Raw genomic sequence first — 16,690 nt, forward strand, 5'->3', positions numbered from 1 at the left:
GTCAGGTCCCACTTTCCCCTCCAGTGCCTCAAACAGTGCCTCCCACGGAGTAAGGGCTTTAAATGCCTGTTGACTCCAATTTGGACTGACCTGTGGAAAAGAAGGTTCTAGAGCCTGAGGCCAAGTGAAACAGTTTTATTTGAGGCATAAAAGCACAGGTGTTTCTGTCACACACAAAGGGGTTGACTTTAGGTTCTGGTTTCTAAGATAAGACAGTGTGCATCTCAGACACCGCTTCCTGGGAAATGTGTTAGGGAGCAGGACACGGCCTGGCAAGGAGACCGTTACTGTGCCGGGAAGTCTTGCAGCAAGGGAAGATGGTGCTGAGCGAGCGTGTGACAGAGCGCTGGGGATGAAGAGGGGTGTGGGGAAGAAAGGTCGGTGCTGGTGCTGGCGCTGGCATCTCCTTCCACAGCAGGGTCCACTCGGCAGTTCTGGCTGCAGCGACATCTCAGGGCTCCCCGATTCCCTCCCTGGGTTCCCAGTTCAGTCACCCCCTTCCCCTGAAGCGTTCAGAGAGGAAGGCAGGGGCCTAGGTCATGGACACCGCTACTTGTTCGATGAAGCTGGCCAGGTTTATGTCCCGTTCCGAAAGGCCGGCACACTCGTGGGTGCTCAGGGTGATGTGGACCTGGAATCAAACCAGAGATACGGGCCCTGGCACCCCTCTCTCCCCTGGGGGCTCCTCCCAAGAGTCACTAGCAGCAGTGCAAACCCTCCCGTCTTGGCACGTGGTGGCTGTTGAATGGCCGCGCGCATTCGCCCGCAGTCAGTCCTGTCTGCTTGTGGAGCGTGGTTCCTACTTTTTCATTCTTAGCTCAGGTTCCTACTTCTTCATTCCCCCGCACCTCCAGGAGGATCTAACCCATTGGGAGCTATCAGCAGGGACCGTGGCCCCTCCCCACAGCCTTGCCTTCTGTGGGCTCCGCCTTCTTATCGTCTACTTATTGTCCACCCCGCCCGCGAGTCCTCTCAGTGTTTCCACGTGCAATTCTTTAATTTGTAGTGAGCCTGACTGTTTGGCAGGGGTGTTCCTGATGATTCTAGGAAAGAGCCCAAAGGACCAGGAGGGGCAGACAGGCAAACTTTGGTTGGGAGGCGCTGAGGGAAGCCCTAGGAAGGGCCCTCAGAACTCAGCCGGGCCGGCCACGGCAGGCACGCACCGCTCACCTTGTTGTACACGTTAAACCATTCAGGATGGTGGTCCAGTTTCTCAGCCTGCAGGGCCACCCTCGTCATGAAGCCAAAAGCCTGCGGTGGTGAAGTGAGACGCAGGTTAGCACTCTGAGAGGGAGGCCGGTGGTGCAGGGCCTAGGTGCGGGAGCCGGACTGGCCAGCTTCAGTCACCCCCTAGCAACCCATGGCTGGTTCTGCACTGCAGCTCAAGGTGGCCCTTCAGTAGGAGGAACGTCTTGTTCTAGGACCCTGCCTTACGGTGGAAACACCGCAGAGGTGTTGAGTCTTGGCCAGATTTTGGTTATCTGCTAAAATGTACCTCTGTATCCTACTTGACCCATCTCCTCTGAGGATCGTTTCTAAGAGTTCCAGGTATATGGAGAACCCAGATCCCAGCTTCCCACTCCCCAGGGGTGACACTCGAAGTCAACCTGACTAGGGTAGTTTGGGTAGCAGGGCTTTGAGGGAGAGAACCCCATCCGCCCCAGTCTCAGACACTGTCCCATCCGCTGACATACCCGATTGAAGTCTTTGAAATGGAACTGCTTGAAGATGGCGTCTCGGCCCTCCACCTCGTTCCACCCCACAGCCCTCAGGTTTGGCAGCAGCTGGTCCCTCTCCTCAGCACTTAGCCTGTGCGCTTTGCCAGCCTAGGAGAGGCAACAGAGGCCCACGGGCCTTCTTTCTACAGGACCCAGGGGAGGGCCCTGGTCACGAGGGGCATTCAGGCAACCTCCGCGGGTGCTCTGGGGGGGCACAGCCTAAAGCAACCACAGGGAGTTGTTGACGGTGGCACCCGGCCCTGGAGGTGGGGCCCTGGCTCACATACTGATAGGTTCTTAGGTTTTGACACTTTGCTCAGAGGTCAGAAAATCCTGAGGTGTGATGTAAGTCACTGGGGCTCAGCAACCCCCCAACCCCTGCTCCCAAAGCCCGACAGAGCCCCGCCCCATAGGTTTCTTACGATAATGAGAGTAAAAGCAAAACCAAGCCCAGATGCAAATGTGTTACTACCCAACTTTTCAGAAAGAGTACCCACGACGGTCTAAGCCTCCTTTTCCTGCTGTGGACTGTATCCAGTTCACCCCCATGGCCACCCTTCTACTCAAGGAATCTAGGCCTGGAAAGGGAAAAAGAGCACGGTTCCCCCACACAAACACACACGCACATCCCCCTCAGCCCGTGAGCACAGGCATCATTCTCAAAGCGGGTCTGAGTCTGCATCCCAGGCCCCCCAGGGAAAGGAGCCAGCACTGACCACACCTTCCAGCTGATTCTTGGCCACACCACCTCTGACACTCCCTGGAACTACCTCCCAGTGGGTGTTCATCATGCCCCCATGCAGCCTCAGTACTAGCTGCCAGGCCTAGGGGTTCCAGATCCCCACCTTCTCTTCTACTCCGTCAGCCTGGGGAGCCTGAGCCAGAGCTCAGACCCAAAGTGGAAGTTAACCTGGCCGAGGGCGACTGGCAAACCTAGTGCCTCAGCCTGTTGACCTACTGTGTGTGCAAAGTGCCCTCGAGGCAGCCCAGACCTGCAGGGTATGGGCCAAGAGTGGAACCCTCAGGCACAGAAGGAGGCAAAAGCCGGTTCTGTTCCTGGGGGGGTGGATCCAGACCTAGGCACTGCATCAGGGATCCCAGCACTGAAACTGCTGAAACAGAAACTCCAGAGGGCTGAGGGAAAGCGAGCCACTAAGTGGGGTGGAGGATGGGAGGGAGGTTAATTTAGCTTCACAAGCAGCCCTGGGGGGAGTTGGCAGGACTGGTTCAGGCCCCAGATCTGCCATTCTCCAGTGAGGTGGCCCTGGGGCACTCACCTCCCTGGGCTCCAGAGCCAGAAGGGACCCAGAACTTCCACTTTCAGATCAGCAAGAGGAGCCAGTGGGACACTTCAGTAAATTCCCCTGTTACTAAGGGGGTGCCATCTGCATCCGTTAAAGGAGACTCCCTGGGGCCGGCTGGCTTGATAGGCCTTGCAGGCCTGGGGTCCAACTGGAAAGCATTGCAGCCTCCTCTAAGTCAATCTTTCCCTCCCTCCTGAAAACACTTGTTTTCTCCTGACTGATCTGGCTTGAGCTTGGCTCTGTGAGATCTGCATCCTGTGCCCAACCCCTGCTCCATTCCAGAGCTGGCCCTTTCTCAGTGGCTGATAAGCCTGGTCAGTGTATCCAGGCAACCTGATGAATGATGTCAGCCCAGGCATCAGAACCCACTGCTTATTAGTTCTCTGGCCCAGAAAGAAGTAGGTGGGTACCGGTGAGCTCCTAGGAGGTACCCCTTGCCCTTGAGAGTCCTCCAGGATCCCCCAAGTTTCACAGCCTGGGGCGGACATGCCCAGCCCCTCTGAGAGCTGGAATCCAAGTGGGGGAAGGGGCAGTGTTTGCTTAGTAAATCACAGGTCAGGCCTGGCCCAGGCCATCTGGGGGAGTGTGCACTCGCTCGGGTTACTGATTACCCACCCTGCCCTGCATCTTTGGGGCCTCTGTGCACCACACAACTGGCCTCTGGCCGTCCCTCCAAGCCACAGCTTTCCAAGTGCCTTCTCAGCTGTCACCGCAGTCCTGACTGCTCCTGAGGCTTCGGGACCAGAGACAGGCTGTTTAGAAGAGCCGTCCTGGGTCTAGAGGCTCCTCTCCTCCCCTGCCAGGGCTCCCCTTCACCTCCCCGAGGGTAAGGGTGTTGAAGTAGGGCCCGAGCAGAGGGCCAGGGCCCTCCTGGGGGACACCCCGCCTGCAGGAGCGCTGACCCCGTGCAATCAGGCCCCCCTGGCCTCAAGCGAGGCACGGGGGCAGGCTCTGAGGCCCGGGTGCACGGAGGGCGGGCCCGGAAGGCAGAGGAGCACAGAACCGACCACCCCGCTACTCACACTCAGACACACAGACGCGCCCTCCCCTCACCGTGCAAGAGAACCGGCCTCGGCGGTTGGGGGGGTGGGGGTGTGTGTCTGCGGGCTCACCAGCTGCCTCTCCACCCCCACCCAAAACCACGCCCCGCGTGCAGCAGCGGGGCGCCCCGGGACACGGGCGGGAGCAGGGCCGGGCCGGGCTGTGGCTCGCTGTCACCCGGCCGCGCCACCGCCGCTCTCGCCACCGCCGCTCTCCCGGGCTCAGCTCGCGCTGGGCCACCGCCGGGGGCGCGGGTGGCAGCGGGGCGGGGAAACGGCTCCCGGAGCCCGGGGGCGGGCGAGGGGCTCGCAGGGACGGGCCCCCGCGGTCCGGCCCCGCGGTCCGGCCCCGCGATCCGGCCCCGCGATCCGGCCCGCGGTCCGCCCTTCCTCCCCCGGACCCCGCGCGCCCCGACCCCTCACCATGGCGGGCGCGGCGCAGGTGCGGACCGGGCGCAGGTGCGGACGCGGCGGAGCGGCAGGTGGCGGCGGGCGGCAGGGCCGCGGGGAGGGCGGGGCGGGGCCGGGCCGAGGGGGCGGGGCCGGGCCGCGGGGAGGGCGGGGCGGGGCGGGGCCGCGGGGAGGGCGGGCAATCGCTACCTCGGCCTCTGCCCCTTCCAGCACTTTCTTCCGGGCTCCGTTTCCCGGGAGCTCGGGGGCCGGGGGGGCGGCCCCGGGGCGCGGACTTCTGCGTCAGATCTGCGCTCTGCCGCTCACGGGGCCGTGTCCCCCCGGACGCGACATTACCTCTTTATTTTTTAAAAGCACCAGGTTCACGTGGTGACCTAACTAAAGTGCACAGTTTGATGCCTTTGGCAGTTGTGAGCTCTCGTGCAAGCTCTTACACACCCCGCGTCCCGCGTCCCTGCACGTTCCCTTCCCTCCCTGGCGACCCTTCCTCTGCTTCCGGTCACCATGCGTTAGGTTGCATTTCCTAGGATTTTATGTAAATGCAAACCGTGCAATGTATGCTCTTGTGTCTGGCTTCTTAGGACTCAACATAATTACTTTGAGGTTCGCCCCTGTGGTTGCATGTATCAATAGTTTCTTCCTTTCTAGGGCTAAGTAAGATTTATTCTGTAGTGTTACATTGTATCGATATACCACAATTTGTTGATCTGTTCACTTGTTGATGGACATTTTGGGTTGTTTGCAGTTTTTCACTATTACACATAAAGCTGCTGTGCACCTTCCCGTCCAAGTCCATTTAGATGCTTTCCTTTTTCTTGGGTAAATGTCTAGGAGTGGAATGGCTAGGTCATAGGGCAGAGCGTATGTTTAACTTGTTTTTTTTTTTAAAGATTTTATTTATTCATGAGAGACAGAGAGAGAGAGAGGCAGAGACACAGGCAGAGGGAGAAGCAGGCTCCATGCAGGGAGTCCGCCGCCGACTCGATCCCAGGACTCCAGGATCAGGCAGGCCCTGGGCCAAAGGCTGCGCTAAACTGCTGAGCCACCCAGGCTGCCCCGAGTATGTATAACTTTTTTTTTTAAGATTTTATTTATTTATCCATGATAGACATAGACATAGAGAGAGAGAGAGAGAGAGAGAGAGAGAGAGAGAGAGAAGCAGGCTCCATGCCGGGAGCCTGACACGGGACTCGATCCCAGGACTCCAGGATCGCGCCCTGGGCCGAAGGCAGGCGCTAAACCTCTGAGCCACCCAGGCTGCCCCGAGTATGTATAACTTGTAAGGAAACTGCCAGGCTGCTTCCCAAAGTGGCTGCACCGTTTCATGTCCCCACCAGCAGTGTCTGAGAGTTCCAGGTTCCCTACACACCTCACAGGAGCACCAATATTTGTTATGGTCAGTCTCTTTCACTTCAGTCATTCTAACTGGTTATCTGACTGTAGTTTTCCTTTGAGTTTCCTTAATGGCTAATGATATTGAGCACTTGTTCTGGTGTTTATTTGTCATTGGTAAATCTGATGATTTGCCTTCAAATTTCCTGCCCCCCCCCCCCCCCTTTTTGAGTTGTTTGTGTTCTTCCTGGGTTTTGACAGTTCTTTATTCTGGATGTGAGCACTTCATGAAAGATATAGTTTGCCAGCTTTTTTTTTCTTTGTGTTTCACTCGGTCTTTCAAAGAGCAAATAAATGCCCTTAATTTTAATAAAATCCAATTTATCAACTGTTGCTTCTATGGATTAGTATTTTGGTGTTGCTGCTAAGAAATCTTTGCCTAACCTAATGTCACAAAGATTTTTGTTATGTTTTGTGATGTTTTCTCTTGTGTTTTTTAGTTTTTGGTTTTGCATTTAGGTCTATGATCATTTTTCAGCTAGTTTTCCCTATGCTTGGAGTTATGGATCCAAATTCGCTTTCTGTGTGTGAGTGTTCAATTCTTCCCTTCTCCACTGAATTGCTTTTATACCTTTGTAAAAACTCTGTGGAAGGTATACATGTGGTTTATTTATAATTGGCCTTAATATGTAGACTCTATCCTGTTCCATTGATCTATTTGTCCATCTTGATGGTAACGCCATACGTCTTGATTACTGTAGCTGTGTAAGTCTTGGAGTCATGTAATACAAGTCCTCTAATGTTCAAAAACATTTTTTCCCCATTAACCTTCATCCCTTCATCTCACTTTTACTCCTCTCCTCCCAATGTGTTACTCTGTGAACTCTAATGTGTTAATATGTATTTTTGTTTTATGTGTTTTACATGTGCTATTGTTTCATCTGTATGTATTTTTATCTTTTGTAAATGAATCTGTGTGCCCTGTCTCATTCTGTTTCTTTCACCCATTTTTGCTATACGTATCTTTAATCGATAGCTTCCAACTGCTGCTCAGTATTCCATGGTGAGCACCCAGAATGGGTAATCATTCCTCCAGTGTTGGACTCAGGTAGCGTCCAACAACCTGCCACCACCACCACCACTACCCACCCCCTAGCATGTGAGTGTGTAACACACAGAGAACAGAACAACAAAGATGATTTTGCAGTGAGTATCTCTTCCAGCTTAGTAGGTCTCTGGCTTGTGGGCAGTTTCTTAGGCAACTGAAATCTAAATCTATATAAATATGTAAATATAAATATCTATCTGTCTATCTATCTATCTATCTATCTATCTATCTATCTATCTATCTATCTATTATCTATCTATCTCTTCTATAAACCCAGTAATTCCCTCATGGGTATATATCCCAAATAGTTTCAGATGCTGTGGATAGTGGCTGTGTTGGTCCTTATGTCACGTGCATCATGTGAGGAAGGGTTCCTGTTCCCCTACATTACTTGCACATAATACTCACACTTGGCATTATCTAGCTTTTTAATTTTTGCCAAGTTAACAGGCATAATGATAGCTCACTGTTTTACTTTGCGTTTTCGGATTACTAATGATTCTGAGCACCTCTTCATATGCTTATTAGCACTTGGGGCTTATTGCTTGTAAAGTGCCTTCTAATCTTACTTTTTTTTTTTTTTTAAGAATTCACAGTATTCTCTTTTTTAGTTGATTTGCAGGAGTTTATATCTAGATGTTAATTGCTTGTCCGTTTTTGTTATGGCAAATATATTCTCCCATTTGGCCATCTGTAAACTAACTTCACATAAAAGGAGAGCTTTCACATTTAGGTCTTACATTTATCTAACCATAAAGTTAACTGAAGAAAAGGAAGAATATTGTCATGGCAGGGAAATTATCAGATAAATCTTCAAAAGCACAAAGTTATAAGGCAGAGAAAAAAAGAGATAAGCCAGTATCCCAACATATAAAATTTCTACCAACAAAGGACACTGTGGAAGAAATGAGTACACATTCAGGGCAGTGGATGAATCCCAAACGTGTTACACTAAGTGACAGCAGCTCAAATGTCTACTTTCTATAATATTATCCCATTTATATAACATTCTGAAAAATACACTAGGCAAAGATTCATGGTTGACTGTGAGGGGCTGCAGGGGGTGGGGGTGGAATCAGACTACTGAGGGGCACAAGGAAACTTTTTTGGTAGGTAATTAAGATATTTTATATTTTGATTGTGGTGTGATCAAATGACTGGATGCCTTTGCCAAAAAGTATGAATAGGTAAATTATATCTCAGTATACTTAGATTTAAAAAAACGGATCTAGAGTGTGAAATGTTAGGACAATCATTTCCCAATGAAGTTAGTGTCAGAAAAATTGTAAGTGGGCTTCTGGTAATGTTTTCTTTCTGACTGTGTATTGGGTATGTGGGTATGTCAGCCAGGGAAAATTCTTCAAGCTCTACCTCTATGAGTTATGAACTATTTTATATATGTGTTATATTTTAATTTTAAAAATTAAAAAAAAAGCAACAGTGAAGAAATTATTGGAAAAAAAGAGGACTAAGGAAGATTGTCTCTTGAAGTCACCTGGAAGAGAGAAGGGGTACCTATTGAGCATGTGCTGAGCTTGCTAGCTCCTGTGATAACACTGAAAAAAAGAGGGAATAGTGAGCTGATTGGTTCTTTTTTTTTTTTTTTTTTAAGCAATCTCTCTACCCACTGTGGGGCTTGAACTCATGATTCCAAGATCAAGAGTTGCATGCACTACCAAATGAGCCAGCCAGGTGCTCTGACCTGTTTGGTTTTTGAGCAGAGTTTAGAGAAAACAGGGAGGGCCCAGCACAGCTTTTCCAGCTAGCCAAAGATTCTCAAAGTAAGAAATGACTTCACTGTAAAAATCAAGTCAGGGGTGCAGTTGTAAGACTCTTTGTCACGACCTTAGAGAGATTTAAGGCTGTGTGTCATACTTTCAGATAGACAACAGGTCTTCTAGAAGAATCTTTAGGATATGACTCTTAGACCAACTTTTCCAATCAGGAAGGCTGTTAAAAATCCTGAGGACATGGTTCTGCAGTGCCCTGACTCACAACCCAAGGTAGAGCAGGGCCTCTCTGAAGGAGATTTGTGGCTGGAAGTTTTGTCTACTACAATAAACCTCCATAAGATTCATAAGAACCTCACACAATTTTTTAGAGTATTGTATTGGTAATAGCACTACCCACTCAGACTGAAAAAGATAGAGACAATTGAAAAGGAAAAGTCCTCGAGGAGTGGGATTCAGACTGAAAAAGCTACTGTATTTCAAATAGGAGCATTTCTTATGAGAACTTAGTGTCCTAAGCCGAGAGCTATGGAAGATTGACTCCCTGGAGCAGGACTGGGCTGCCCGGGGGCAGGACGATCCAGGATCTTATGATGATCATGCCCTGCTGGATTTCAGAATTGCTAAGGCCCACTGACTACTGCATGCCTCCTTCTCCTTCCCTTTTTTTGAGCAGGAATGTTTATCCAGCCGTCCACATGTTGAGTGCGGAAGGGTTAAGAGCAATGTCCTGGTAAAAGTGAAAATGCCCTGTCATCTTCCTGTTGGAAGTGTCACACATCCCTTGCAGCCCCTTTCGCCCCAGCAGGGTATGCTTTGACTCATGAGCCATGCTCTCTGGGGGTAGAATATGAACAGACATCCTAACAAGTAGTCTGAAGGCCTCACATTGGGCTAAGCAGCCTGAGCTCCTCCATTTAACACCTCTGTCAGGATGAGGTGAGTTATGCTGCAGTAATGGATAAGCCCCCAAATCTCAGTGGCTCAACATAAGAAAAGCTTCTTTCTTTCACAATACCCAATGCAGGTTAGCTCCACCCAATGGAGTCTATCCATTGTAATCACAGAGGAACCTAGGCCAGTGGAGGTTTCTTGTCTTCTATATTTCCACAATTACTAATCACTAGAGAGGTGGGATGGGGATGTGATGGATTAGCATTGGATCTTAAGTTTTAGCTCATGTGGCTGTGCCCAGCTTCAGATGGAATGGAGAAGTGCAGTTCTACCCTCTGCCTGGGAAGTGATGCTGGAAATACCTGATGAGTTGCATGAAGGACCATTGAGTTCACCACCTCCATGGTGGAGTACCTAAAGAAGTTGATTGCTGGCTCATGGGATGCCACATCATGTGGGACAGTGGGTCAGGCATATGGAGGCTCCAGGGGCATGGTCTGGCCCAGGGAAACTTTTGAGCCCCCCTTATTGAGTCTAGATGTTCATAATGTCTGGATTTTTGGGGGCTGTCTTCTGATCCTACTATTCTACTCCTAGAATTTCATCCCTCCATTAATATGACTTAATAAATTACCTCTTCCAAGAAGTAGGGGCAGATCCAGAATTTTTGTATAAGTCTAATGTGTATGTAATTGTGGAGGCCCTCTTTAGGCAAAATAACACAAAGTCCGGAAAAAAATCTCCCTGCATGAATTTAAGCTCAAATATGAATTTTTATTCAAAAGGAGAAAGGCAGTCACAAAACAAATTGCAAATTTAAAAGAACTACCATAAACATCACAGAGTTCATAGAAATAATATAATATTTTAATTAGGTGCCTGACACACATCTCTAATAGTTTTTATTTCCTACAATTTCATCTACATTTTGATTGCTTCATACGATGATAGTTTTCATTAGCATTTTAAAAAAGAGAATAGGAAGGTAAATTGTGGTAATTATGTTAGCTGATTATTTTGTTCATAGTTTAGATGTGTAAACTGACCTCACACACGTACAGACTTGCTAGCTGGATCTGACCAACAATGAAATTTTGATGCATTCTATCTGTGCAATACAAAAAAAATAACCATGTATTTATAACTGAATATGTTAAATTATTGAGATTTTGCTAATATGAAGGGAGAAGATGTCTTTTTTAAAGATTTATTTATTTATTTGAGAGAGAGAGAGAGAGAGAGAGAAGGGGGCAGAGGGAGAGAGAATCTTTTTTTTTTTTTTTTTTTTTTTTGAGGCAGAGAGAATCTTAAGCAGATTCCATGCCCAGTGTGGAGCCCAATGTGGGCTCAATCTCAGGACGAGATCATGACCTGAGCCAAAACCAAGAGTCAGATGCTTAACTGAATCAGCCACCCAGGAGCTCTGAGAAGATGTCTCTTTCTACCAGAAGTCAAGGAAAAGGAAAATGCTTGAAAATGAAAATACTATACAACTGACAACTGCAAGAATGTTCTAGAGGTTAGATGCTGGCTGTGTACATAAGGAGCCTTCTTCTCCCGCATTAGCCACATGCCCCTTGCCAGGGGCCAAGGGATGCATTCGTGTCATGGTGTCTGACCCTGCATCATTTTGTCTTCACCTGATGAGTCAATCCAGCAGGAGGTAGGACTATTTCTGGAAGGTGTTCCTACAACCAGAATGGCCACCAATAGCTGATCTAGATGGAAGTCACTGAGAATCACATATGTGTACCTATCCTCCTGAACCCAAATTAAGCATTTTCCCCAACTCAGCTTGCCCTTCACCAGGTCCCCAAGCCCATGGGGCATCTAGTCTAACACAACCCAACTTGAGATGAGCAACATCAGGGGACTCCACTGAGAGACAAAAGACTAGGGCCTTAGCCCACTGTATCTAAAATATCAAAACATCTTTCTCTTGCAAATTTCATAAACACACAGGACCAGATTGGTTCCTGGATGGATCCCATTCAGGTGAAGGGCCCTGAGGCTCAGAATCTGTTTTCTTCAGTAAATCCACCCCAGCCTTGGTAATACGGCTGGGCATAAAGAGAAAGGTAAGAGGCACCTTTCCACGCCGCTCTGTGCCCTCTGAGGGTCACTACGCAGAGGCAACCACAGGAACTGGAGCAGCACCTGCCCTGAGGTCCCGCTCCTCCATTGGCCTAACTGTGGGATCTTGGGCAAATTCACTTTTGGAGCTTCGGTTTACTCAACTGTGCAATGGGAGTAATAGTAATAATAGTTGCCTTTTAGGGTTTTTGCAATGACTAAATGAGATATTCCGTGACAAGTGCCTGGCACCGTGCCTGTGTCCTCTCAACCACAGGAAGGTCCCCTGCGCAGTCTGCCCACTGTTATTCTCTGCTCCCTCTGCCTGAGGACGTTCTCGGTCCCTAGAACAAGCTCTGTCTAGACAGATGGAGTAGGAGGGTAATACCTGGCTCTCTACCAATGTGGACCAGGGCTTACTGCGTAAAATCCGCCTCCTTGCCCCCTGGGTGAGCAATCCTGGTGTGTTCTACACGGTGTCTCAGGGGTCCCTGGTGGACTCAGCCCATGGCCCTCGGTGACCTCCTCTTCAACGCACATGCCCTAGACTTTCCTCCCTTTGCCACCAACCTGCCTGCAATCTTTTTTTTTTTTTTCTTAATTCAAGATAGTCCTTTCTTATTGATTTGTAGGACAATAGCCCCTCATTTATTACAGATGTTGTAAATATTTCTCTGAATCTCATTTGCTTTTTAGCTTAGTGACACTGCGAAATGTTACACTGGCGGCGGGTGGGGTGGGGTGGGGATGGGTGGGTGGGTGGGAGGGGAGCAAGGGGAGAGGCAGAGGGAGAGGAAGAGAGAAAATCCCAAGCAGGCTCCATGCCTAGTGCAGAACCTGACCTGGGGCTCGATCTCACAACCCGAGATCATGACCTGAGCCAACGTCAAGTGTCGGACGCTTAACCGATTGAGCCACCCAGGTCCCTGAAACATTAAATTTTTAGATAGTTGGATCTGTCTGACTTTTCCTTTGTGGTTTCTGGATTTCATGTCTAGCTTAGAAAGAACTTCCTTACACCGAGATGAACAAATATCGGACAGATGGTAAAAAGTGTTCAGGTTATTGATCTCTCTAGAATGGACTTTGGGGCATCATGTGAGATATAGTAACGCTAATAGCAACAACAACAACAATAGCAATACTTACTGTTTCATTTTCCAAGGGGGTAAGGAAAATTCTCACACTATTTGTTGGTATCCCAACTAGCCCATCATGTCCTCCTGCCTGAATGCTGCTCCTGCATACTGCCCAATTCCCATGCTCCCCATAGCATGGCTTCTGGAGTCTTTGTTCTGTTCCTTTGATGCATCAACTCTGCCCCGTTTTAATTACTCTAGCTTTACAGCATGTTTTGATATCTGGTAGGTCAAGTCTCATCTCATTTTTCTTCTTTTCTCAAAAATGTTCTTGGTGATTCTTCCTTGTTTATTCTTTCCAGTGAGCTTTAAAACCAGCCTGTCAAGTTCTATAAAAATCCCTTTAGGGTTCTGATTGGAAATGCATTGAATTTATAGATTTAATTTGGGAAGAATTGACATCTTCCTATTATCGAGTCTTCCCATCTGGAGCATGATATATCACTCCATTTATTCAAGCCTTCTTTATGTCCTTCAGTAAAGTTTTATTGTGTTCCTTGCATAGGACTTGGACATTTCTCATTAAGTTTACTCTTAGGTTTTTTATAGTCTTGGTTGGCCATTGTGCATAGGATATTTTTCCCATTACATTTCTAATTGGCTATTGTTGGGTGTGTATGTGGGGCATGAATTTTGTACCTTGTCTGCAGTCACACCAATGCTCTGTCTATTCAGTTCTAATGTTTTTCTGTGGGTTAGCAGAACTCTAACCCGGCCATGCCTGTCCCACATGGGATGGGCTTCCATCAAGAGCAGAGGGCTCTGTTGACCCTGCATGGCAGCAGCTGAGTGCACCGACCCCATTAGGGCTGCTGGAGGGATAGCTGCATGGGGCAGAGCTCTCCACTTGTGGCCCTAGATCCCTTCCAGCTCTAAGCTTCTCTGAGTTCATAATTCTGGTGGCTGTGTCTGTTTTCAGGCACCATCTTCCCAGCTGCATGATAATCAAGGACGAGTTTCCTTCCCTCCCTCCTTCCTTTCCATCCTCACCTATTCTTGTTTGATTTCTCCATGCTGAGCACTGTGACCAGTGGCAGGAAGGAGGGGAAAGGGATACTGAGATGATAGTTGCAGGTATAAAGGCTTCACACCCTTGGGATGCACAGGTAGTGTCACCTAAAATATTCTCAAGTTAGAGTGTGATAGAGACCCACCCCTGAAAATGGCTGGAAGTGCAATACATATTCTGGGGGGCTCCCCCTCCCCCCCGTGTCCCTGGGTGGACACGAACCCCAGGGGCTTACGGCATCCTAAAGGAAAGCCTCCATTCTCCAGGAGCCTAGAGTCTTGCTTCCTTTTCCAGGTTGCCCGCCTCAACGTCTGCCACAGGGGGCGCTGCTGTCCGGGCTTGGGTCCCTGCTCTGTTGCCAAGCTTCTGTTCTAGCAACACGTCTTTTCTGAGGCCAAAGTGGGGGGTGTCCTGTCCCCCAGCAACTGGGGCTGCTCCCCGAGGACCCTCTCAGCAATTCTCCAGGGGCGCACAGCCTCAGCGCCGGTGGGCAAGGACAGAGGAATCTGCCCAGTGGAAATCCTGAAACCAGCCACCTGCAGGGGGCCGCTCCCTTCCTTTATCCCCAACACAAATGCCTCTTTGCCACCCATCTCTCCCAGGGTCCATGCTTACCTAGCAGAAAGGGCTGGGACAGTGGTTCTCAATCAGGGTGGTGGCGACAGTGATGATTTTTGTCCCCCAGAGATCAAATGGTCCCTCCCCATTATATTGCTGGTGCTCAGCTTAGCACTTGGCTCAGACAGGCACTCACGAAATGTTGTTGAATGGCAGGAGGTCTGAAGGACAGCTTAGGAGTCACCCGAGAGTCCTGAGCACACTTGGAGGTGGCCGCTGATTTTTAGGAGGTGTCCCCAGGGAGCACTGAATGCCCCCAGTTATAGGGTGCTCACTGCCTTAAGTACTCCATTCTGGGATGGCTCCAGCCGTCTGAGCAGAAGTCCTTGCTGATGAGGGAGGGGGCAGGTCAGCCACCTTCAGCTGTCTGAGGGCCACATGGGACTGGTGGCTGCCATACTGGACAGGATAGTTCTCGACATTAGAAATAGGAAGTCTTGGTTTCTTCCTAAGGGAGATAAAAATTGCCACCTCCTCCTGTCTGATGAGTCAGCCTTCCTCCCCAAGGGCAGCAGGGAGCTTTGGCAATAGTGGTAGAAACCAAACCCACGAGTTCAGTTCTTAGTGGGTCTCTGCCACACTGAGACCAAGTATCCTCTCTCAAGGACTCTGGTCCGGGCAAGGAGGTGGTTACCCCAGTAACACAGGCGACAAGTGCTACCCTTGAGGGATGTGGTTGGGCTGTAGTAGAGTGACACAGTAACTCTGCACGTGGGCGACAGTGAGGTGTCCACATGGAGGGATGTTCAGGGTATGCCTTGAAGACTCGCCAGGAGCTGGCCAGGTCCAGGGAGAGACAAGGTATGCGCTTGAGGGGCCAAGCAAAAGTCAGGTGGCCTGAGGGAGCGTATGTTCCTAAGGAAGGTCTTCAGTGGGTTGACATGGGAGGCCCGAGGGGTGGGAAGAAGAGGCTGACGGTATTGGGCTCTGCGTGTTTCTCTGGCGGGCTTCCCCCATGTCTGAGCCTAGTCAGAGCTCTGCTGCATGACCTACGGGCTTTGAGGGTGCCAGGAATCCAGTTTTGCTTCCACCCATCCCTGCAAAGCTGCTTTCCACCAATAGGGGGCAGGGTGACCTCAGGAAATGATCCCAGTTCTTTGGGATTTGGGCAGCCAGATGATGTCTGGGGTTACATGGGACCTCCCGATAGATACTCCATGGACAATAACTGAGCTTCAGGCTTGGTGCTAGGCTCTGGGTGCATGAAGACAGAGATAAACCCTGCCCCTTGAAGCCTGGGTCCCTGGCTGCGTGGCGTGGATGGTAGGGACTGCAAGGAAGCAGGGAGGACTTCCATCCGGGTGGAGGCCAGAGGAGAAGTTGGGCCTGTTCCTTAGAGAAGGCCATTTTGGGGCTCAACTAAGACCCCTTGGCCGATGGGGCTTCGAGGTGTGCCATCAAGGGGACAGAGCATGGTGCATGGGGGCAGGACATGGGCCAGAGTGTCTGGCTGCTGACTGCAGTTCCCGATCCCAGAGTATGAGGTACAGGCAGGAACTGGGGGCAGGGAGCTGGGACAGTGACGAGTGTGGTGGGGCTGTAGGCACAGGTCCTAGAGGACCCGGGAGCCGTGCTAAGGAGCTCCATCCTGGGGCACAAGGAGGGGCACACAGAATTGCCTTTAGGAACACAATAGCGAAACAACTTTTCATTGTGAAAATGTACAAATATACCCCAAAGTATGTGGTATAATGACTCCCTTGTGCCCACCAACAATGATCACATTCTGGCATGTTTTCATCCATTCTCCCTCCACGTTTTGAAAACTTCTTATTATAGGAAATTTCAAACACACACAAAAGCAGGGAGCTGGTATAATGGTCCTCATAGACACACCACCTGGTTGGCTCGACAATGAACGAATTGCCAGGCTCCTTTCAGCTCTCCCCCAACCCTCAGATTATTTTGAGGCAAATCACATATCATTTCTAAAAGCTAGGGACTCTTTTTTTTTTTTTTTTAAACATAATCGTGACCACATCTGAACGAAGTTCAAAATCATTCTTTAGTTTCATCTCACATCAAGGACTGATTTTTTAAGCCCAGAAATGGCCGGACTTGGGTGAGCATTTTTTTTAAAACATTTTTTAAAAAAATTTCATGTATTTATTCATGAGAGACAGAGACAGAGACAGGCGCAGAGACACAGGCAGAGGGAGAAGCAGGCTCCATGCAGGGAGCCCGACACGGGACTCGATCCCGGGTCTCCAGGATCACAACCTGGGCCAAAGGTGGCGCTAAACCGCTGAGCCACCCTGGGTGGGCATTTCAGGAAGCTCACCATGGCAGTGTGTACAGGAGACAAATGAGGGGA

At 49.8% G+C, this 16,690-nt stretch overlaps 1 protein-coding gene across 2 annotated transcripts; it reads right to left on the bottom strand.

Moving 5' to 3' along the window:
• Positions 1-120: 120 nt before the first annotated feature.
• On the bottom strand, positions 121-4,575 carry PCBD1 (pterin-4 alpha-carbinolamine dehydratase 1). Of its 2 annotated transcripts, XM_049109031.1 has the most exons (5): positions 4,486-4,552; positions 3,638-3,755; positions 1,695-1,826; positions 1,171-1,251; positions 121-631 (listed from the first exon to the last, which is right to left on the bottom strand). In XM_049109031.1, exons 2-5 carry the CDS (start codon positions 3,647-3,649, stop codon positions 533-535), a joined length of 324 nt encoding a protein of 107 aa, XP_048964988.1. In that variant the 5' UTR covers positions 3,650-3,755; positions 4,486-4,552; the 3' UTR covers positions 121-532. The 2 variants fall into 2 exon arrangements, with proteins under 2 accessions (XP_048964988.1, XP_025290698.1); XM_025434913.3 differs by lacking the exon at positions 3,638-3,755 and having other exon boundaries at positions 4,486-4,575.
• Positions 4,576-16,690: the final 12,115 nt, after the last annotated feature.

This window comes from Canis lupus, chromosome 4 (assembly GCF_003254725.2).
Source record: "Canis lupus dingo isolate Sandy chromosome 4, ASM325472v2, whole genome shotgun sequence".
In the NCBI taxonomy this organism is placed as follows: domain Eukaryota; kingdom Metazoa; phylum Chordata; class Mammalia; order Carnivora; family Canidae; genus Canis; species Canis lupus.

Coding starts and splice junctions, on each gene's coding strand:
- PCBD1 (XM_049109031.1), bottom strand. Junction 1,252..1,694: donor ATTTCAAAGACTTCAATCGG/GTATGTCAGCGG, acceptor TCACCACCGCAG/GCTTTTGGCTTCATGACGAG. Junction 632..1,170: donor GGTTTAACGTGTACAACAAG/GTGAGCGGTGCG, acceptor GTTTGATTCCAG/GTCCACATCACCCTGAGCAC.